At 35.5% G+C, this 24,846-nt stretch overlaps 1 protein-coding gene across 16 annotated transcripts in view; it reads left to right on the top strand.

Annotated features, from left to right (window-relative positions):
• Positions 1-24,846, top strand: part of TDRD3 (tudor domain containing 3) — a 178,414-nt gene that overhangs the window by 51,382 nt on the left and 102,186 nt on the right. For all 16 annotated transcript variants that reach the window (XM_024231004.3, XM_024231005.3, XM_063714926.1 and 13 more), the window contains 2 exons: positions 14,591-14,751; positions 21,498-21,639. In XM_024231004.3, the coding sequence (XP_024086772.1) occupies positions 14,591-14,751; positions 21,498-21,639 (303 nt within the window). The remainder of the gene's footprint in view (positions 1-14,590; positions 14,752-21,497; positions 21,640-24,846) is intronic.

Below are 24,846 nucleotides of genomic sequence, written 5' to 3' on the forward strand. Positions count from 1 at the left end.
CTGTACATCCTTACATTATTTTACTTAAAATTTTGAAGCTTTCTGATTCTTGGTTTTCTGCTTTCTCTGTGTGTCCTAAAAAGATGCTGAGAACTCACCTCTGCTACAAGCTCATAGAATAGTAGTACAGAGACTCTTGTCTGTTCCCTTCACTCTTTCAGAGCGTTTTTACTTTTAAAAGTTTTGCACAGTTGTCTCTTCAAGATTTCCTTTGAATGTAGCTAGCAAGAAGATAAATAACCTTAAAACTTTCTGATCTAGATTATTCTGTCAAATTTTATCTTTTAAAACATTCTTAATGCAAATGTAACTTTTCACGTGAAACAAAAATTTGATATCTCTGCTTGCTCTTCCTCGCTGATTATATTTTTTCTTTTCATTACATACTTCCAACACAATATTAATAAACTAATAGTTCTCTAGAATTATTATTCACAGAATTATTATTTTTTTTGAGACAGAGTCTTGCTCTGTTGCTCAGGCTGGAGTGCAGTGATATGATCTCAGCTCACTGCAACCTCCACCACCTGGTTTCAGGTGATTCTCCTGCCCCAGCCTCCCTAGTAGCTGGGACTACAGACAGGCGCATGCCACCACGCCTGGCTAATTTTTGTATTTTTTAGTAGAGATGAGATTTCTCCATGTTGGCCAGTCTGGTCTCAAACTCCTGACCTCAAGTCATCTGCCCACCTCAGCCTCCCAAAGTACTGGGATTACAGGTGTGAGCCACCATGCCTGGCCTTTTCACAGAATTATTCTACATGTCATATAAGAATATATATTATTCTCACAGAATTAATAATTGTTTTCACCAGTATTAATGAAGATGTTTTGAAAAATAATTTAAATATTTTAGAAGTTGGCACACAGAAATTACTCATTTGGTTTGTCTTAACTAAAAATCCATGTGTTATATAAAAATGTAACTATCTTAAACCAAAGTACATATTCAAGGGATATATTTTTGATGTGAATTGAATTATTTTGGTTTCTTTGTTAGTAAAATAAGACTAATATAGTAAAAGCTCCTTATTTATGTCTTCATTGGAATGCTTTTATTAACCAACATTTTACCATTAATGATGACTATAAATGCATGACTCTAGAATCAGTCACTACTGATCAGTTACTTACTAACATTATGTAAATTATAGTTCTTGTTTAAATCAACTTTGTTTGAATCTGTGCATAAGATATAGGACAACAGTTGGCAAACAGTATTTGAATAAGTAATCTGCCTATCTCTTGACCATGCCAGATTTTGGTATAAAATGATATTTTCTAGTTTTCTTTTTACATTAGAAAAGAGTGAAAGAAAGAAAGAGCTGGGTTATCTAGTGGTCTTTCAAATAGGGCGTACTAAAAACCAATGTTCCAGAAACTAACTTAGAAAACTTAAAATATACAATAGACTATTTCAAGAAGCAGAAGAGTCATGGTTGTAGCATGTTTCTGATTGAGGGTGGAGGGGCATTAAATGATGGGGACCAGGAACAGATTGGAGACATCCAGACATAGGGTCATTGCCCTGGATTTAAATCTTCTTTCTCCTGCTTATTGGTTTTTGTGACTTTTCATAAGTTAGTTAATCTCGCCAGATTTTAATTTCCTTATCATTTAAATACTACTCCCTTACAACGTTGAAGACATAAATGAGATAATGCTAAATCCAGTACAATGCATATGGCAAGCTTCAAGAATTATGAGCAATTTAGGATGGTATTTTTGTCTTGAAAGTCTAAGAATATGTGAATCCTTATTATGTCAGCTAGGTATCTTGTTACTGAGAGATCTTCAAGGGGATTCAATGAATCAGGTAAGGCAAATTGGTAAATCATTATTGTCTGGGTTTTGGCCCCAAATCCCATGCAGAATTCTACTGCTTGAGGTAGGTTGGTCTCTGGTAGAACGAAAGCAAGCTAAAACCCCTGCTCTGTTTCTACTAAGTTCCAAGCCCATCTGATATTACCATTTCTGAGAGAGGAAGCCAAAGGAGAGTGAGGATTGGAGAGAATTTGGCCCAATATTTAAGAAGCAAAGAGTTAAAAAGCAACATGTTGCGGGGAGGAGGGTGTCATCTTAGTAGAAACTGCCTCCATTAACCTTGTGTGGTCCCTTTGAAAGGGCCTCACCCATGTGTTTTCCAACCACCTTGGAATCTCATTCACTAGGCCTGAGGCTCACTACAATGCATTGGAGCTTCCCCAAGACATATCAGTAATCTTTTTTGGAAGTAGATTAAAGGAGTGTAGAGACGAATTTTCAAACTTCATCTCCTGAAAGCCCAAAGTAAATGATCACACAGTGTGTATTATTATTTTTGTAATTAATAAGACTTAGATAATGCTGTTTTCAGCATTTGGGAACTTGAGAATGGAAAGGGAGAATGGAGAGCTGATAGATCTGTGATCAGGTAAGAAAGATTGTAAGTCTGCAGTTGGAAGACAGCTAATCCTGGACATATTGAATTTACAGTTCTTATTCTAAGACGCATCAGAGGCCTTCAGAAAGGCGTCGTCCTGAAGCTTTGAAACTGAAGTCTTAATAATTGCTACTATCGTTGATTATTTTGGGAGAAGATAGAATGGCAAAAAGTAGAAGTAGCTTTATTACTAATTAATATAGTAGTTTTGCTCAGGTTCTTTTCTCTTTCTTCCATTCTGTTCTTAACATACTTTTCAATTTCTGTCTTTTCTCCACAAAGTTTCCCAGAACCTTGATGCAAAAGTTTCAGAAAAATTTAAAAAGTGGTGAGAGTTGGACGATGACAGTTTTTTCCAGGCTTCCAGATTTTCTTATAGGCACTTCATATTTGATTCAAAAGCTGTAAAAATTGTGACTGGAGGGAAGTGTGGTAGGGAAGCCATATTATGCAACTTATTTTCTGAGTTTTTCAGGGCATGCTTTGTTTTTCTTGGATATTAAAAAGTCCTAGGACTGCTGTAGCAGTTTGTAAGCTAAAAATTATGGAAAAAGTCATGACAAAAAGGAAGTATAACTGTTTAATATTCTTCCCCAATTTTAATATTTTGCTGTAGCTTTTTAAACCTAGGCGTAAAAGTTAATTATAAAATACAGATTAGTTTCAAAATACTTTTTTACCAATTCAGCTACTTGAGGACCTTATGTACTGCTATGGAGTCCTAACTGTACAGGCTTTCAGTTCTGTGTTTATTTTTTCTAAGTTCTAAGAATGACAGGTTGTATATACCTTTTTAAATGTAAAACTATGATTAAGACCTAATTTTCCCAAGTAGGAGTTACTGGTCTCAAAACCTCAGCAATACTGACATCAACCACAAGATGGCTTCACTGCCTTAAAATTCAAAGTGAAGGTTCTCTTGCCCTTGGATAGTCTAGAAATCGGATGTTTTTAAAAAGAAAAGGAATTGAAAAAAGTTTTAACTTTTGATTTAATAAAATAATATGTTTCCTATATGTTAGTCTGTGTTAAGTAATACAATTTGTTTCTTTTAGTGAGCTGTATATTAAACATCTGCTTGTATTAGAAAAAATGGATTACTAAAACTCTTATGCTTTATTTACAAGTCCTTATTGGTAATTACTAATAGGACTTCTGTGGAGTTTAAATAGATAATTGAAAAATAAACTATTCGACTTACCTTTTCCTTTTTTTGGTTCCAAGGAACAAAAAGTTAGAGAAGTGAAGAATAGAAATGTGGAAATTGTCAAATGATACACTGGGAAAAGTGTTACTTTTGGCTGGTAGTCCCACATACTTTCCTTGTATTCATTTGCTATAATTACTTTATGATTGAATACGAGCAACTTATGTGCCCTACTGTTATTTTGAGGGTTAAATTGAGGCTTTTTACTTTCAGGGAATCTTAAGTTTGCAAAAACCTATTCAAGATTATGTTGTCAATTTCTTAATTATAAGGAATTTATTAAATGTTTTAAAAATTCCTAAGGGGTAGATCTTCTAGTAAATATACCACTATATTTATAATTCAGAAAGTTTTAATTTTATTATTTACTTTCCACTTAAACTCCTTTGCTGCATATGAATATCATTTGAAAAATTTGAGATTAGGATTAGGTACTCCCTTCCCTAAAGCTATTTCTTTCAATATTCTTGATGCTTTTTTCATCTGCTTCCCTCTTGATCTTTTTTGGCACAAGCACCTACCTTACCTAGGAGAACCCTGGTTTTTAGTGAATTCTAATAATTCTTGTTTTTGTTTTTCTTCTGTCATTTGTTGAGGACCTATTCTATCCTAGGTCCCATGTTAAATAATTTATGTGTATTATCTATACGATATTCAGAACAACACAGAAAATATAAACTGTTACAGCCTTCCCTTTTACTTTAGAGATAAGAGAATTGCACCTTCCCTAAGATCACAGTTTTTTGTTGCTATAGCACCTGAGTGTCCTTCCCTCAGCTGTCAGACAAACTGCTATTTATTTTTCAGATTCCAACTGAGGTGTGACCCTTCTCTTCTAATTTTCTTGACCTCTTTTGAGCAGAATTAATTTTTAAATATGAATATTCCCATTGCCCTTTATACCTACATCTGTTTTTAGCATGTAACATATTATCATACTTTGAGAATATGCACTACAAAGACAGGCTTTAGCATGAGATAGATCCGAATTGGAATTCTAATTTGCCTCTTACTGACTGAGTGACCACTGGTAAAGTACTTTACCCTCTGTCCTTAATTTTCTTCTTTAGTATATACAAATGATCCTAGGGTACTTTATATTTCTGGAGGTAAGTTAAAGAACTTATGTAAAGATCCTGCTATATTTTCTGGTATGTATCTAGGAAGTGCTAAGTAAATTATAGTTAAAGCACTACAAAATATATTTTTTTAATCAGACGGTGTCTGAATGTGTATTTGTGCCAAGAGATAGGGGTGTAGAGATCAAGATAGCCTCTGTCTTATTGGAGCACATAGCCTAATGAGAGATTGAGAAACCAGCCGTGTCAATGTAGTGAAACAAATGCTATGTCAAAGGTGTGTACAATAAAGGGGCAGCTGTTTCAGTTTAGTGAGGGTATTAGGTTGCTTTTCTTGCTAGACTGTTAGCTTTTAGAGATGTGATTTTCAATGAAGGAATAGTGGGTAGATGCCCCATATCGGGCATATTTAAAATCTTAGGTTATAGCTGTACGGTACATACACACATACACACACAGATCACACATACACACACAATATATTTAATGTTTTCTATTACACAAAAAGCTCTTTTGTAGTGGAAACTAAAGAATAGAAAATAAAGCTTGACAGATCTTGACTGGTAACAATACATGGAAGATAAGTATAGTGGATATTTGTAATTTCTAAAACTGAATTATCTCCCTGTGTTTGGGGGAATTTCCCATTTTAAGAGTTTTGGTGGTAGAGAAGAAGAAAATGCCAGATACTTTTCTCCCAGCCTCCTTTGCAGCTATGCTAGTCAGGTGTAGCTGCCTTGGAGTTGGGCCAGTTACACACAAAAAAGCGAGACCTGTGGAGAATCCTGTCAGTAATAGTTGAAGCTGCAGCAAGATTGTTTCTGGAGTAGTAGCTGCAGGAGTGCCAGAGTAAGTGTACAGAGCCATTGAGATCACTGGTACAAGGAATAGTGTTAGATGCTTGCCGTGTGCTGAATCCAGCTTGTTCCAGCTCATAAAGTTGATTGTCGGCATCTTTTTCCAATTTAGAGTGCAATAACATCCAGTTGACGGTTGTGGTTGGCCATGGAAATTGGCACAAATTACAGATTACAGTGGCTTTTCCCCTGTCCCTCTACCAGAATTATTTTACCAACACACCTCTGCACACATATAACAGTTTCCCTCAGGAATATAAACAGGAATGGAACTCTACTGCATTGTGGAATTAAGCCAGTATTCAACTTTACAAGATAATGCCAAATTATCTTGCAAAGCACTGTATCAACTATGTTACCTTCAGTAATGTATATGAGATTCAATTGAGCCATATCTTTTGTGGCACTTGAAATGATCAAAATTTTCTAATCTTGTGATTGTAAAATACATTATTCTTCTCTAGTCTATTCTCTCCGCTGCCTATACAGATTTTAGAATCAAATGATTAAGACTCTTAAAAATATCATGTTGGAGTTTTGATTGAAATTGCATTGAATCTGCGCATTAGCTTAAAAACAATTGACATCTTTATAGATATGATATTACCAGTGAAATGCTGGTAAAATGCTTCTCTGAAGAGCAAAAAAGAGCCCTGACACATAGCATTTGCCACTTTCTATGGTATAAATATTCCCTGTTTGGCTGATTATAAGCTATGTTATAAAATCACTGAACTGGGAATTAGGAAGAAATGTACATAAAAAGTTATTGTGAGCTTGTATGAGCTGGCTCCAGCACAACCCTGGGTATATCTCTTCATTTATTTTTCCCACGAAGTTTTATAATTTATTGGAAGTATATGGGCTGTGCATCTTTTGTAAGCTTTATTCCTGGACCTGTCTATTTTTGTTATTGTAAATGGTGTTTAAAAAATTTTTTAATTAGTATTTCCTCTGTTACTGGTACATGGAAAGGCAGCTGATATTTGCATATTGATTGTAATTCTGTCACCTGCCAGTTATTCTTATTATTCTTATATATTCTATTCTTCTTCTTATTCCAGATATAATTTTTAAAACACCATTTACAGTAAGAATAATATAGTCTTACATTATTCTGTATATTCTTTTAAGTTTTCTCTATAAATTTGCCTTTTCTTGGTATTTCACGTGAATGGAATCACATGATATATAGCCTGTTGTATCTGGCTTCTTTCATTTAGTGTAATATTTTGTAGGTTAATCTATAACATAGCATATGTCGATAGTTTTTCCTGTTTATTGGTGATTAATGTTCCATTGTATGGATATACCACATTTTGTCCTTCCACTTACTATTAGGTTGGTGCAAAAGTAATTGTGGTTTTTTCCATTGAAAGTAATGGCAAAAACCACAGTTATTTTTGCACCAACCTAATAATTTATGGACATTTTGATCGCTGTCCTTAGTTCTTTTTTTTTTATTACTAAATGTATATGTCTCTTATTACTGTCACCAGTTCTTAAATTGTTGGTTTGTGCCTTTACCCTTTGCTTCTTAATCACTCTTGTCAGTTATCAATTTCATTAGTCTTTCTTACAATAGACTTTGTTAATGTTGTTATTGTATTTTTAGTTTGATTCATTTATTTTTCTTCTACCTGATTTGAACTCACTGCTTTTTTTCCTCAGCTTCTTAGTTCAACTCATTAGTTTTATTTTTTGAAAAATAGGTTTTAAGATACACCAAAGAAACTATGCAATACAAAAGTTTAACGATGAAGTTAAAATAGATAGCAAAAGCCAAATATGACAATACACATGAATAATGTATATAATAAGCCTTTCAATCCTAGAAAACTAAAATGGGAAGAACTTACTGAAGGGTAACATACATAAAATGAGGACTAATAGCAAGAAACAATCCTAAACATTTTCCCATTGACTGACTAAGCCTCAAAAAGACAGCTTAGGAAAACGAGTAACATGTCGTTTTTCTTTTCTTAGCCAATTCAGTTCTGCTTAGATAAATCTGGTTACCAATCAATATGTATATAAATTAGAGTAATTGTTTTTCTACTGAATTAGTACCAGTTTTTCTTTTTCACCTTTTCCCTAATTTTCTCTAGCAACACTTTTCCTTAGATTTGATCAGTTGGACTCAAAAGGTTTGGTACATAAAATGAATATCAGCTCTTATTGGAATAGCACTTGGAAGTGCAATTCTAGAAAAGGCAAATGTTTAACCGAGGTGCTTGACAAAGTTAAGCATCCCATTCTCCATAAGACAATGTCTCCCATGTTAGTCACTAGGTTAATGGCTGCTCTTGGCTAGATCACAAGACCCTGCAGGATACTGGAATGCTCTCTGGTGAGGTACTGTAGAGCTATGTGAACAAACACCCACGCATTTAAGCTTTCAATAAATACAAAGCATTTTAAACCATTTCAGTAGAATAAATTAAAAATACAGCATTTCTATTGGTCTGCTTTGCTTCTTGAGCTGGCTTGGAGTGCTGTTCATGATATAAAAGATGACTTCTTAATTCAACTCATTAGTTTTGTTTTTTTTTTTTTCCAGTTTTCTTTAAGGCTATTAATTTTTCTTCTAACACTGATTTAACTATACTCCTATATTTACATAGGAAATATATGTGTATTTACATATTTACAAACGTAACTTTATATTCAGGTATAAAGGTTTTATACATGGTACTTTCATTATTCAGCTCTAAATATTTTTCAGTTAACCTTATGATTACTTCTTTCGCTATTTTGATTACAGAATATTAGGTTTGTTTTGGTTATGGATTTCTAATTCAGTTACGTTGTGATCAGAATTTGGACTGAATGATAGCTGTATTTTGAAATTTGTTGAGTCTTTATGGCTTGATATGTATTGGTAAATGTCACATGTGTGCTTGAGAAGATACTTGTTCCTATTGGGTTTAAAGTTTTGTATAAATTTTCTAGTTTAGGCTTATTATTTTGTAGTCTGTGTTTGATACTTACAAATTCTTAAGTCCTTAGGGGCTTAAAATTTTTTTAAATATTTTTTTTTAATGTTTCTCAGTCTTCGTAGCTTGTTTCTTTGTAAGTCTCATAATAGTTTGTTATGATTTCATTTTTCTTGATCTTTCTCTGTGAGAATCCTGGCCACTTGAATCAGAAATGCTTTTTTTTTTAGAAGGGATATGTGCTTGTTTCTGCCTTGAGCTAGTGGGGGTGCTACTGACTTACAGTGAGTTAAAGTGCTGGCTAAGGTTAACTTTGCCGCTTGGCCACCAGCCCAAAGTCGAAACTCTTAGGTGCAGTGTTGTTACTGCCAGAAGCAAACGTCTTCTCTGGAGGGAAATGTAGCCCAAACTGGGGTTCACCCTAGATGCGTACATGGATGACATTGGGAATGTTTCTGAAATTTCTAACAATGTATATTTCTTTTTTTTTTTTATTTTTGTTTTCTTGGGTCTGATACCATACTTAGAATGGTACAGGGTGTATGTGACAAATCAGACTTTATTTTTTTCTCTCTTCCTATCCCACCTCTATTGATTGATTGGTTGATTGATTGATTGAGACGGAGTCTTGCTCTTGTTGCCCAGGCTAGAGTGCAGTGGCGCAATCTTGGCTCACTGCAACCTCTCCTTCCCGGATTTAAGCAATTCTCCTGCCTCAGCCTCCCAAGTAGCTGGGATTACAGGCACCTGCCACCACGCCTGGCTACTTTTGTATTTTTAGTAGAGACGGGGTTTCACCATGTTAGTCAGGCTAGTCTAGAACTCCTGACCTCAGGTGATCTGCCCACCTCAGCCTCCCAAAGTGCTGGGATTAGAGGCGTGTGCCACCACACCTGGCTTATATTTATTTATTAAAGTCAAATTGTGTTGAAATGATACCAAGAGATGTTTTGACGGAGAAAGTAGGTAAAAAAGAGGTTGTCATAAGTGCTATTTAAAGCTTATCTTTCAGGCTTTTAAAGCAGCTATAGGCAGAATTAGTATTTCTTCTTCCAAGGCAGCTTTCTTGAAACATTGCCCTGTTAAGGGCAATGGGCCTTAAGGTAAAGATGTGAATAATTTAGTCAAAAACCTCCCTTGAAATAAAATAATGGATGAAAAAATGATCCCTAGGAAATCTCCCCTGAAGCCACTGGAAATGCTTTTGGAAGTAGTGATAGGGTAGAAAAGGAAATGAATTATGACTTCAAGTAGATAAAAGAACTATGGAAGATGAAACTATTTCATTTTCTCTTAATTTTAATCTACTTTGCAATAATGGTGGAACATTGATTGGAACTGAATCATACTCATATATTCCTTTTGGGTATATGGTTTGTTTCTAGGGTTGATGGAGAATGTGATGCTTACGTTGTTAGGTATACAGATTGAGAAATTTCTTTCTCCGGAGAATTAATAAGATTACAAAAACAGGCCAGGTATGGTTGCCCACGCCTGTAATCCTAGCACTTTAGAAGGCCAAGGTGGGTGGATCACCTGAGGTCCAGAGTTCGAGACCAGCCTGGCCAACATGGCGAAACCCATCTCTACTAAAAAAGATAGAAAAATTAGCTGGGTGTGGTTGCTCACACCTGTAATCCCAGCTACTAGGGAGGCTGAGGAAGGAGAATCACTTGAACCTGGGAGGCTGAGGTTGCAGTGAGCTGAGATCAAGCCATTGCACTTCAGCCCGGGTGACAGAGTGAGACTACGTCTCAAAAAAAAAAAAAAAAAAAAGATTACAAAAATAAATGGCTGGCGTGTATTTTCAGGTTAAGTGTCTTAAATGGTTTCTAGAGTTAAGAAAAAAAATTGTTTTAAATGTTTATCCAGATGCGATTATACTGTAGAGAATTAGTCCCCTGTCATCCAAACTTTGGAGAGTCTATTGATACACAAGAATGTTATTTAGTATGATCAATAAATTAATAAATTAACACAACCATTTAAATATGATATTTCATATCAGTTGGTATGACTAGTTAGGAGTTTAGATGACAGAGGTATTCATCTACCTCAGGAGAAGAAGGAATGATGCCTGGATTAATGGCCTGAGAGAATATTTCTAGCAGATACTTAATATTATTTATTAGAGTTAGACATGCTTACCTGGAGGTGCAATGATACATCATTCTGAGCCATTAAAATTTTTTAGAGTAATTTATTTTGATTGTTTCTTATTACTAATACAAAAGAGAAAATCAGAAATTAAAGAAAACTTGGGTGATCAAGATTAATCCTTTTTATTATTTTCATTTGAAATTGGTATTTTTTCTTACTTTGAAGTTGCTCTTAACAGTAGTTGAAGAAAGGTTTAGAAATTAATTCTTGTCTATTTTTGTGGATGTTTTAGATGATTTTTTTTGAGACATCTTTGTGTGTGTGTGTGTGTGTGTGTGTGTGTGTGTGTCACCTGGGCCGGAGTGCAGTGGCACAATCATGGCTCACTGTACCCTCCACCTCCCATGCTCAAGAGATCCTGCCATCTCAGCCTCCCAAGTAGCTGCGGCTACAAGCACACATCACCACGCTTGGCTGATTTTTGTATTTTTTGTAGAAATGGGGGTCTCCCTATGTTGCCCAGGCTGGTCTCAAACTCCTGGGTTCAAGCGAGCCACCCACCTCCATCCTCCAAAGTGCTGAGATTACAGGTGTGAGTCATCGCACCCAGCCTTAAGATGATTTTAGATTCAGGATTTAGGATCTTAGAACCGTAACATTTAAAAAATTTTATTATGTATATTTTATCTAGGTCCATTACTTCCCTATGTTTTAACTACAGAGTATAAGAAACTGAATATTGTAAGCAGAATAATGAAAAAAATCGTTATATGTACTGGTTTACTCATAGAATATTTCTGAATTGTGGAACCACTAACTTAAGGCTTGATGATTCAAATTAAGAAGTGACAAGAGATTCTGTAAAATCTGTGGGTTTCTCAGGAGGATCTAATAAATAATACCTCCTTTTCTACTTTGCTTTTGAACCAGTTAAGAAGTACAAGAATGGCATATGTGGACCAAAATAACTTTATTACTGATTAAAACGTATTTTGAAGATGTGGCTTAGTGGGACAGCCAAATGGTTGCATTAACTGAACCACAGAACATGTAGGCTTGTACACTCACTCATGGAAGTGCCAATCCAGTGAGGAGGCTGAATAAGCGCCCCCTCTCTCATGTTCCCTAGCTAGGCTAGATCTCAAGAGGAAGATGAGTGAGGCTGAGGCCAATATACAGTATTTTCTTCGCAATCAGGTAACTCATTCCATAAGTGGGTATAGTAGTTATCTGAGGGTGCTGTAACAAATTACCACAAACTTGGTGGCTTAAAACAATGGAAATTTATTTTCTCACAGTTTTGTGGGCCAGAAGTTTAAAATTAAAGTGTCAGCAGGGTTGGTTCCTTTTGGAGGCTCTGAGGGAGTATCAGTTCCATGCTTCTCACCTAGCTTTTGGTAGCTGTAGCAGTCCTTGGCCTTTTTTGGCTTGTAGATGCATAACTTTAATTTCTGCCTTCATTTTCAAATGGTCTTTATACTCTGTCTCTCTGTGTTTGTTTCCCCTTCTCTTCTAAGGACACTCATCATTGGCTTTAGGGCCCACTGTAATTCACAGTGTTCTCATCTTTAGAACCTTACCTTAATTACATCTGAAAAGAGCCTTGTTCCCAAACGAGGTCACATTTATAGGTTCTAGGTGGACTTGTCTTTTGGTGGAGCCACTATTTAACCCACTAAAAGAGGTGGAGAGGCCAGGAGTTGGATTAATTAAATAAGTAAACTTGCTGCTTGCTTGGAAATCAGCATTTGGGGGCAGGTGTTCCTCCTTATCCTTCATTCCCCAGATCTTTGTTCTCATAGTCAACCAGATGTACGCAATCACCAAAATAGTCCTATTCCTGCCGTGTGTTTGCATCAATGGCATTGTCTTCAATTTGTGTTCCTTTGACAGAATCTTTTAAAGTGACGTGTCCATTTTGTGAGCAATAGTGAGTAAAACTAGGTAATACAATACATATGTCCATTTAACTGTACAAAGAAAAGGCAGTTTGTCACAACACATTGAAAGCAAACAAGAGAAGGTGTCATGCCAACACCCGGGGGACGTAGAACTCCCAAAATTCCATGAAGATGCCTAGTAACCTGTGTTGTATGGATTGAATAAGGGTGTCATTGTTGCTCCAGATATCGAATATTGGTAAAGTTGGATTTTTTTGACTACTAAACATTAAATAAAAACAAATGTTTCCCTCCTACATTTGAATGGAAGTGCGGTGCCTAGGATGCATGAGTCTCATTTTGGAACACATAGGCCTAGATCATCACCAACTGTGTGATGGTTTTTTTGCAGTGATGAAAGTGGTCTAACTCTGTGCTCTCCATATATAGAACACATGAAATATGGCTAGTGCGATTGAACAATTTTTAATTTCACTTAATTTTAATTTAAGTGAAAATTTAAATAGCTACATGTGGCTGGAGGATTGTATTGGACAGCATAGGCTAGATATTTGTCAATGCCTAGGCTAAAAATATGGGATACCAAAATAAACAGAATTATGAGCTATAATAACCATAACATGCCTATGATTTAATTTAAATGTCCTTATTTTAATGGCATTAACAAAAGCCAAAGAAAAAGTTCATCCTGAATTAGCAGCTTATCTATATTTGTTAAGAGTTTTGGACTTGCTTCAACTTGGAATTTTTTTTCATAAGTGAAAATTAGATGAAATTTTAGATTATCTTTTCCAATTATATTCTCTAGGCCTAGATTTATAATAACAAAATTACTCCATGGTAAATATGGAGTAGAAATTTTTCAACTTAGGAACATCCTTGCTCAGGAAATGTAGTGTAAATATTTGTCAATCATTTCACATTTCTCTTTGCTGAAAATATAAATTAATATGCACAGAAAGATTTTACTTAAAAGCCTATTTTTAAAACAGCCTTTTTCCCCTAAGGTATGATACTACTTAAAGATATAGAAGTTGTTACTTTAGTTAAATTTATTTTTCAGACACGTAAGCAGATTTTACTGTTATTTCTCAACTTTGCTCTATTTGTTTTATTTTTATCTTTGATTGAAATTTGGCCAACACATATAATACAGCATTAGATTTAATATCGAAGTTGAATTAAAATTTTTATTTTAAAAAGGATAATGTGAAAATATGTCAATTACAACTCATACTTCTTGAACTTTTTATAGTTTTGGTGGTATTGTATGCTTCATGTATACCAGGAGAGGGAGCACTTTAAACTTGATGTCTTTGAACAGAAAACACTCTTTTGTTGTTATTTTGAGACAGAGTCTCGCTCTGTCATTCATGCTGCAGTGCAATGGCTTGATCTCAGCTCACTGCAACTTCCATTTCCCGGATTTAAGTGATTCTTCTGCCTCAGCCTCCCAAGTAGCTGGGATTACAGGTGCATGCCACCATACCCAGCTAATTTTGGTATTTTTAGTAGAGATGGAGATTCACCATGTTGGCCCGGCTGGTCACAAGCTCCTGACCTCAGGTAATCCACCTGCCTTGGCCTCCCAAAGTGCTGGGATTACAGGTGTGAGCTACCACACCCCGTCCAGAAAGCATTCTTTTGGACTGCTGCCATAAATTTGATTCCCTTAAAAAACTGCAAAGTTCTTTATTTTCAAAATGTCCCTTAATGTAAAAGGAGGGAGAAGCGGGATTTATGGGTATGATTTAGAGTGCATAAGACTAACAACAGCAATAAATATATCCTTCATCCAGAAATATAACTGTTTTCCTAGGGTTTCCTTTTCTCATTACCTTCTGAAAATGAATTCAGAATTATTAAAACAAAATTGTTCTTCAGGAGACCTTTTTGAAGTTTTCTCTTTCAATACCAAAACAAAGAAAAAACTTGATAATATATAATTTCAGTTTCAATCTTAATTGAAGTTATTATAAATCATAAAGCATGACTGTTAAGGAAAAGAGAAACACTATAAATGAAAACACAGCCCTGAATAGAGTTTCATGACTAGAAAGTGATTTTTATTCTTTTCTGTTTTGACAGCTCGAAGGTCCATGTGTTTTGCAAATTCAAAAAATTCGCAATGTTGCTGCACCAAAGGATAATGAAGAATCTCAGGCTGCACCAAGGATGCTACGATTACAGATGACTGATGGTCATATAAGTTGCACAGCAGTAGAATTTAGTTATATGTCAGAAATAAGGTGATTGGCACTTTATATTGTGTATTTGTTACAGAATGTTGAAGGTGCTATTCAATTGGAATAATTTAAGAATTTTGAAAAGGAGGAATGGACCCTTAATTGTGTGTTACAATTTTTCAGATGAAATTATAGAGCTTTTCTGCATTTCTGCTTCACTTGTATAAAAATAGTTAAGAATATATGGCCAGGCGTGGTGGCTCAAGCCTGTAATCCCAGCACTTTGGGAGGCCAAGGGAGGCGGATCACCCAAGGTCAGGAGTTCAAGACCAGCCTGGCCAACGTGCTGAAACCCTGTCTCTACAAAATACAAGAATTAGCCAGGCATGGTGGCGGGTGCCTGTAATCCCAGCTACTTGGGAGGCTGAGGTGGGAGAATAGGTTGAACCTGGTAGGCGGAGGTTGCAGTGAGCTGAGATCATGCCATTGCACTCCAGCCTGGGTGACAGAGTGGGACTGTGTCTCAAAAACATATATATATATAGAATAAAAATAAATGTAAAAATAGTTAAGTATATAGTTACTTCTTGATTGAATGTTAATTATAAAAACAAATTTACGTTGTTCTTAAAGTAATCTTTTCAGTTTTTTCAGATATTTTAGGTCACTCAATTGTTAGAACAAACAGAATTTTTAAAAATATAGTTTCATCCTTGACAGTTCAGTAGCTGTGTGTATAATAGTGTGTTCATTACACTGTTTAATGTTCTTGCAGAGTTTTATAGGCTAATGAATTTTTCTAGGAAATGATTGAAGTCAGGGAGGTTTGTGATTGACTTTAGTCATTTCCTAGGAAATCATTGGGAATGATTTTCCAAACCCTTCGTTTGGTTATTTTAATAAGAAACTTTTAGAGCCATGCCTAATGGAATGGAAGAAAACAATGAGAAGGAAGGGAAATTGTCCCCTCTATTCTCGATATTTCCATTTGGCCATTCTGAGCTCTGTTTTCTGAGGTGGAAACTTTCACTAGACATTTGCAGCCCTCCTACCACCTGCCTTTTTTGGTCTTCTTTGTCATTTTATACACTCATGTTTGCAGCTCGGGCTCCTCTGAGCTTTTTCACTTAATGTAAACTCGTATACCATACTTTTCTCTTGAGCAGGCATTTATCAGGTGTTCCAGCCCTTTAATCCAGTACTGGAGGTACAAAGGTAAATGAGGTTTAGATTTCAGCCTGTTAGTAGCTCATATGCTAATGAAGTAGGCACATAGGCATACAAATATTGTAAGACATATATAAACTGAAAGGACTAAGAGTCTCGAAAATTACTTCTGCCTGGGGTAACCAGGAGTGGGGTTAAAATATGAGTAGGTATTTTAAGGTGCAGGGAGGGAATAGCACATGCAGAGACACAGTGTTCTGACAACAGAAAGAGTGAGAAGTTACATTTGGTGGAGCTTAGGTGATTTAGAATAGTGGATATGTGAGAGGAAATGTGGTAGGTTGAGGCCTTGTATGACCTTTTCAGTGATTTCCCTTCTTTTTTCTTCTTTCATCTGGTATCTGCCTCTGGCAAATGAGGCCCCCTCCTCAGTAGATATGTTTGTCTAAAATGTTGATTTCTATACACAAAGGGAGATTTGTTGACATTGTGATTATGTTGTCTTCTTTTCGAAGAGTAGGATTCGTACTTTTGTGTAGAAACAGCTTTTCAAATTCCTATGACGAATTCAGGCACACCCCTTGCAAGGGAGCTCACAGATGACTCAGAAGAAAGACTTGCCATGTAATGGCTCATTCTCTGATTTTATGGCTGTATATTTCTCTGAGGAATAAAAACACAAGGTCAGCCCTGAGTGTCACTGCCCAATCTGCCCAGTGCTGTCTCCTGTCATCCCTTGTTGAATTTATTGCAGCTTGAAAACTGAAAAAATTATCGTCATATGCTCTTCACTCATCATTGAAGCAGCATGCCTACTTTTGGTGCCATAAAAATGGCAGCTGACAAAATAGTTCTTACAGGTAAACAATTTGGAAGACATTATACAAAATAAGTTTATAGTTATCTTAGAAGGAAGGTGAAACAACTCTCTAGATGGGATAAACCAGGTGCTAATACGGATGTGTTACCTTACATGGGCTTTGCATTTCTCTGAGGTGCTTGTTTCCACTCTTCTGTCCACCTCCTGCCTTGCCCCTTGCTAGGTTTTTTTTTTTTATTATTATTGCAATGAAGTGAGATTAAAGGAACCTTTGTGTGCCAATGAAAATATTAACTAAACCAAAATATACTTTCTGAATAAGAATTAATTATGGTTCTGAAGGTGATAGTAAAAATTGTATTAAAATTTTAGTCCCTGAGTAAAAAGAACAAAGCTGGAGGTATCACGTTACTTGATTTCAAACTACACTACAAATCTATAGTAACCAAAACAGCATGGTACTGGCATAAAAACAGACACATAGACCAATGGAACAGAATAGAGAACCCAGAAATAAATCCACATACTTAACAGCCAACTCATTTTCAACAAAGGCATCAAGAACATACATTGGCAAAAGGATAGTCTCTTTAATAAATGCTGCTAGGAAAACTAGCATATGTAGAAGAATGAAATTCCCATCTCTCACCATATACAAAAATCAACCTAAATGTGGCTGGGCATGGTGACTCATGCCTGTAATCCCAGCACTTTGGGAAGTCAAGGCGGGCGGATCACCTGAGGTCAAGAGTTCAAGACTAGCTGGGCCAACATGGTGAAACATGGTGGCACACACCTGTAATCTCAGATACTTGGGAGGCCGAAGCAGGAGAATTGCTTGAACCCAGGAGGCAGAGTTTGCAGTGAGCTGAGATCACACCATTGCACTCCAGTCTGTGTGACGAGCAAAATTCTGGCTCAAAAACAAAAAAAAGACTTAAAATTTAAGACCTAAAACTATGAAATTACTAGAAGAAAACATTGGGAAATGCTTGAAGACATTGGTCTGGGCAAAAATTTTTTGGATAAGACCTCAAAAACATAGGCAACATAAGTAAAAATAGAAAATTGGGATTAAATCAAACTAAAAAGCTTCTGCACAGTAGTGGAAACGATGAACAAAGTAAGGAGACTACCTACAGAATGGGAGAAAATATTTGCATACTATCCATTTGACAAGGTATTAATATCCAGAATATATAAGGAGCTCGAATAACTCAATAGCAAAAAACAAAAACAAAAACAAACAAAAAATCCAATTAAAAATTGACAAAAGACCTGAATAGACATTTCTCAAAAGAAGACATACACATGGCCAACAGGCATATGAAAAAATGCTCAGCATCACTAAAACTACAATGAGAGATCATCTCACACAGTTAGAATGCCTATTATCAAAAAGACAGAAAATAACTGCTATAGTTTGGATATTTGACCCTCTAAACCCTATATTGGAATTTGATCCCCAGTGTTGGAGGTGGGGCCTAGTGGGAAGTATTTAGGTCATGGAGGGGCAGAGCCCTCATGAATGGCTTGGTGCCATCCTTGCAGTGAGTGAGTTCTTACTTTATTACTTCCTGCGGGCGCTGGTTGTTAAAAAGAGCCTGGCACCTCCCTCTATTCTCTTTTGCTACTCTTTTCATGTGATCTGCATATACCCCTTTGCCTTCTGCCATGAGTGGAAGCAACCTGAAACCTTCACCTGAATTGGATGCTGATGCCATGCTGCTTGTACAGCCTGCAGAACTATGAGCCAAATAAACCTTTCTTTATAAATTACCCAGCCTCAGGTATTCCTTTATAGCAACACAAATAGACTAAGACAATAGCAAATGCTATTAAGGATGCAGAGAAAGGGGAATGCTCAAACACCACTGATCGGAATGTAAATTAGTGCAACCACCATGGAAAACAGTATGGCGGTTCCTAAGGAAACTAAAAATAGAAATACCATATGACACAGCAGTCCGACTGCTGGATATATATTCAAAAGAAAGGAAGTCAGTATATTGAGGAAGCATCTGCACTCCCGTTTTTATTGTAGCACTATTCACAATACCCAAGATATGGAATCAACCTAAGTGTGCATCATTGGTTGAATGGATAAAGAAAACGTGATATGTATGTATGTATATTGTTTGTATGTATGTATATATATATACATACACACACAATGGAATATTATTCTGCCATAAAAAAGAATGAAATCTTGTCATTTGCAACAACAGGGATAGAACTGGAGAGAATTGTATTAAGTGAAATAAACCAGGCACAGAAAGACAAATATTGCATGTTCTCATTCATGTGGGAACTAAAAAAATCGATCTCCTGGAGATAGTAAAATGGCAGCCAGGAAGGATAGTGGGGAATGAATGATAAGGAGGGGATGGTTAATGAGCACAAAAATACAGTTAGATAAAAGGAATAAGATTTAGTGTTCAGTGGACTATAGTTAACAGTAATTTATTGAATATTTCAAAATAATTAGAAGAGTAGATTCGTAATGTTCTCGCAAAGATAAATGTTTGAGGTAATAGATATTTACCCTGATTTGATCATTACACATTGTATATATGTGTCAAAATATCACACGTACCCCCAAAGTGTGTATAATTATGACAACACAAAAATAAAAATTTAGCCCCAAATTCCTTTTGTGGGAATAGGACTTGAATTTAATCTGGTCAGACTATCAATTGTTCCAGTGAAATTGTAGGTCCAGCTTCAAATAACTTGACTACATGGGTCTTAGGTAAATGATCTAATTCATTAGCAATTTCTTTGGAGGTAAAGAGTACAGTAGCTTGGTGTCCTTGGTGCTTATTTTTATTTATCCTTGTACATTGACTGTAAGAGTTATGAAAATCTGAATTTGCTGATTGTCTGGAATTCGGAACGCTTCTTCACTATTGTAATTGTATTGAGCTGTTGCTGATCTTGAACGGTAATAGATGGTTCTAAGTTTACTGCATTTACCACCATAGCTCTCTACTTAAGGGTTAGGTTAGGCAAGGCTGTTCATGACCATTCGTTTTGTCAGTTGTGATTGATCACTAAAAATGATTAAGCTTGGGGCCCTCAAAATAATTTTTTAATGGCTTTATTGAGATAGCATTGATGTATAAAAATTGTGTATATGCAAGATGTACGGAATAATTTTTAATATATAATCTATCTTACTCTGTATGGGCTCTTTGACGCTTTAAAATCAGACATCCTCTATTTCTTCTTCTTGTTAATAATTATTTTATTAATTATCTTTCTCCAAAAAAGGCCAGTGATAATATTAGCATTCTTACTGATTTGCTCTTGCATATATTAGCATGTGGTGAATTTTATGAGGTTTTAAGATGTGAACAACGCAAAGCCATTTCAGAATAATTTTCTAATTTATCCTAAGTATTTATCTTAGAAGTACTATTTGCAGTACTTCTTGCTGTATGTGAGAAGAGATGGGGTGGGGCTTGGTGTGTATGCTTTTATTTTAGAACAGACCTAAGTGACAGAATGTATTTCTTTCCTTGTTTTCCTTTGCCAGAGGGTTAAGAGGGTAAACATTTTGTCTCTGGTTTTCTATAAGAGGAGTCATGGTGTAATGTTTGCCCCAAATCTGATACTGTTAGCCTACTATAGAAATGTTCTTTTAAAGTTAGTGTATAAATAGCTTAAAAATTAGCGTATAAAAATCCTTTTAAAGTTAGTGCATAAATAACTTTCATTTGATCTTTGACTTGATGGTGAACAAAAAAAGAGCATTATTTTGTATAAATCACTATGGCTCATATAGATGTTAAATTTTTAGGTTTATTACTGGTCAGATATCTTCTGTATTGAAATTCAACTTTGTAACAAAAAAACAGTATTTTTTCTCTGCACAGCTAAAGCTCAGAGGAAAAAAATGTCAAATCTTATATAGCACAGCATAGTTGAAAAAGTATTTTATATTTTTATTCTATTTATCATGTCTTTATCACAACTTAGTGACATGTGGTTATTGTCCACCTTATTTTTTCTTTTGCAAGTGGAGACTAAAGCTCATTTCTTTGTCATTGAGATAGAAAATGACAATCTTGGCCAGGTGCAGTGGCTCATGCATATAATCCTAGCACTTTAGGAGGCTGAGGCGGGTGGATCACCTGAGGTCGTGAGTTGGAGACCAGTCTGGCCAACATAATAAAACCCTGTCTCTCCTAAAAATACAAAAATTAGCTGGTCGTGGTGGCGCATGCCTGTAATCCCAGCTACTCGAAAGGCTGAGACAGGAGAATCACTTGAACTCGGGAGACAGAGGTTTCAGTGAGTCAAGATTGTGCCACTGCCCACTGCACTTGAGTAGCTTGGGTGATGGAGGCTCTGTCTTTAAAAAAAAAAAAAAAAAAAAAAAATCTTGTTCCTGGTCTTCTAACTTCCTCTCTGGTGGTCTATTCATATGATATAGTCAACCTCCTGAAAAATTAGTTTTGGTGTTAGTGCATTTTGAAGAACCTGATTAGGTCATAATATGAGACTGAATTCCAGTTTTGGGAAAGAGCTTCAAACGTGTGTGTGTGTGTGTGTGTGTGTGTGTGTGTGTGTTTTTAAGTTTCAGGGTACATGTGTAGGATGTGCAGATTTGTTACATAAGTAATATGTGCCATGGTGGTTTTCTGCACCTATCGACCCATCACCTAGCTGTTAAGCCCAGCATGCATTAGCTGGTTTTCCTAATGCTCTCCCTCCCACTACCTCACTGCCCAACAGGCCCCAGTGTGTGTTGTTTCCCACCCTGTGTCCGTGTGTTCTCAGCTTCGATATGTTTTTAACACTTTTCTCTTTGCTTTAGCCTCAACACACCACCTGGAACTAAAGTTAAGCTCTCAGGCATTGTTGACATAAAAAATGGATTCCTGCTCTTGAATGACTCTAACACCACAGTTCTTGGTGGTGAAGTGGAACACCTTATTGAGAAATGGGAGTTACAGAGAGTAAGTGTAAACTATGGCTTGAACTTTTGAAACATTACACTCTTTTTTATTGCATTAAAGAGCTCTTTCAATGAGTAAAATTAGTTCTTTGCGTCAGAGTTGAATAGAATGGAATATGATTATCTATAGAGAAACTATCTGTCTAAGCATATTGTTTCTCTAAAGTAGATACACTTTTTCAGTATTTGTTACATTTTATTACTTATGTTTAAACATTCATTCCTGACAAGTTTCAAAACTGTCAAGATACCAGTTATAAGCGATGTACAATTTATTTGTGTATAATTCTTTCTGCAAAAAACAAAAGTGCATCTATGTGAATATATATATACCTGTCTTATCTACAGACACACATACGTGCAAGTAAAAGTAAGTAGAATTTCACTATAATGAAGGAGTTCTTGTTGCACTTGACTTCCTAGTCTCATTAGCTGATATTTTTCCCCATTTATATTAACAATATCTTCATCCTTCCAGTCATGTAGGTTATCTTGTAATTGTTCCTTTACTTTGCTTCCAACAACCATGTCTGTTGATCCATTGCAGTCAAATCTCGTATCACTTCCTTGCTCTCCAGTTCTTATTATTACTGTAGTTTAGGTCTTTAGTATCTCTTGCCTGGACTGCTGTATTAGCCTTCTGACTGTCTATCCATATATCCTTTCTCCATCTTCTAATTTATTTTATGTACTTTCACCAGGTTTTCTTCCTTCAGCATAGTTGAGATGCTTTTATTTCAAATGCCTTAATTTGAGATTGAACGCCATTTATAATCTAGCCCTAGTTCCAGTTTACGTTTAATTTTCAACTTTCTAAATTCTTCCACGTAGATCTTGTTGTAGCCAAATGGAGTTGCTTCGTCTTTCTTTGATGCTCTATGATTTCCTCAGTTATACATTTTTAATAAAATGTTTTTCCATTTTTACATTATTCATCTTGTTTTTTCTCTCCTGATCCCCGCATAGCCAAATCATCCCTGTGCTTTTAGACCCAGATCAAATGATTGCTTCTTCTCAAGGTGAAGTACTTGTTTCCTTATTGAATTCTTTAAACATTTTATTCTTTTTAACAGTGTATTGCTTTTTACCTAGCACTAAAATTATGTTCATTTCTCATCTCCTGTAACAGATAGTATGCTTTTGAGGCCAGAATTTTTGTTTGTATCATCTTTCTTAAGTTCTGCACGTATCTGTTGAACAATGTGTAGATACTGTGCTGGGATCTTGCATCCGTATCTCAAGTTATCCTCCTAGTAGTCTTTATAAGGGTTGTTAAATAACTTACTTTATGATTAGACAGATGATGGATCTGAGCACAATCCAAGACCATTTTTTTTCTGTTATACCAGAGTAGCCTTTTCGCAATCTCCAAAGCAGTAGCGCTGAACTTTACATGTAATAGACATTATCAAAAATACTTGTGGTATAAATGAATTACAAAGCACATAAAAATATTTGTGGAATGAATGAATAGCAAAACTGATTACTCCTCGAACTGAAATGTATTCTTGTGACACCCTCAAATCTTGCCTGTTTTGTAAAGTCAGCCAAAGGCCTAAGCAATATTTCAAGCTTTTGGTATTTTATGATATACTACTCTCTCCTATTTTCTTACTTGGGAAGTACCTGTTTTTGAGAGGTAAATAGATAAGGACATTAGGCACATTTTTATTCCTTAGTACTAATTTCTTATGATACGAATGTACTGTGATTTGGGACGCTGTACTATGCAATATAAAGTAATGTTCCACAACTGCATTGTTTAATTGAAAATGTCACAAAAAAGTAATTCAGAAGTAGCTTAATAGTTCTACATAAACAGCCAAGTTTGTGAACTTTGCATTTCCTAGAGAAACTTCACCCATTTCATGTGACCTTTTCATATGTTGATATAATTGTATTTTTTTTAATCAGTAGAGATTTTTTAAAGTGTGGTAAAATGTTCTCAAGTCTAATACCTTATATAATTTTCCCACAACCCAGTCCCATAGCCAGGACCACTTTGCTAACAACTTTAAACATTCCTAGTAACCTTCTCACCAACACACACACACACACACACGGACAGAGTTTAGTAGTAGTTTAATAGTTGCCCTTGAAGTGTTTAATTATATGTCTCTGCACTTGACTTCCTGCAAGCCACATTAGTATTTCTTGTTAGGGAGTGATAAAAATTTACATTTAAAATCATTTAAAAACATTTTAATATGATTATAGTTCTTTTTGGTTTTATAGTTTTTGATTTGGTAGCCACAGCAGTGTAGGAAACAGGGAAAGTGCAGTTACTTGAGCAGCTGGCAGTGGTATACATAGAAATTATAAACCATAAAGCTAATGTTGGAAGTGAAGAAGCACTAAACATTCAGTAAACTATATGCAGGCATTGTAACTGTAGCAAGTTGATACCAGATGTAATTTACAAAATACTGTAGTTCTATAAGTTTTAGTGCCCCCAAACTCTAGATTAAAAAAATTTTTTATTGTGGCAAAGTATACATAACATAAAATTTAACATTTTAACCGTTTTTTAAGTGTAAATTTCAGTGGCATTAAGAACATTCGCATTGTTGCACAGCTGGTACCACCATCCACTTCCCTAACTTTTTCATCTTCCCAAACTTAAACTCTGTACCCATTAAACAGTAACTCTGCATTCCTTCCTCCTCTCAGTCTTGGGCAACCACCATTCTGCTTTCTGTCTCTGAATTTGACTAAGTAACTCATATGTGTGGAATCATACAGTATATGTCTTTTTTGTGCCTGGGTTGTTTCACTTAGCATAGTATTTTCAATGTTCATCTGTGTTGCAGCATGTGGCAGAATTTCCTTCCTTTTTAAGGTTGGATAGTACTCTATATCTATACCATCTTTTGCTCATTTATCCATCAATAGACATTAGGGTTGTTTTCACTTTTTGAGTCTTATGAATAATGCTGTTATGAACATGGGTACACAAATACCTCTTTGAGACCCAGCTTTCAATTCTTTTGTGTGATCTAGAAGTGGGATTGCTGGACCATATAATTGTATTTTTAATTTTTTGAAGAATTGCCATAGTGTTTTATATTTACTTTAGACTCATTTCCACCAGGATATTACAGGGGTTCCAGTTTTTTACATCCTTACCAACGGTTGCTATTTTGTGTCTTTTTGTTAGTAGCCGTTGTAACATGGATAAAATAGAATATCATTGTAGTTGGTTTTTTGT

This window comes from Pongo abelii, chromosome 14 (genome assembly GCF_028885655.2).
Source record: "Pongo abelii isolate AG06213 chromosome 14, NHGRI_mPonAbe1-v2.0_pri, whole genome shotgun sequence".
Classification (NCBI taxonomy): Eukaryota; Metazoa; Chordata; class Mammalia; order Primates; family Hominidae; genus Pongo; species Pongo abelii.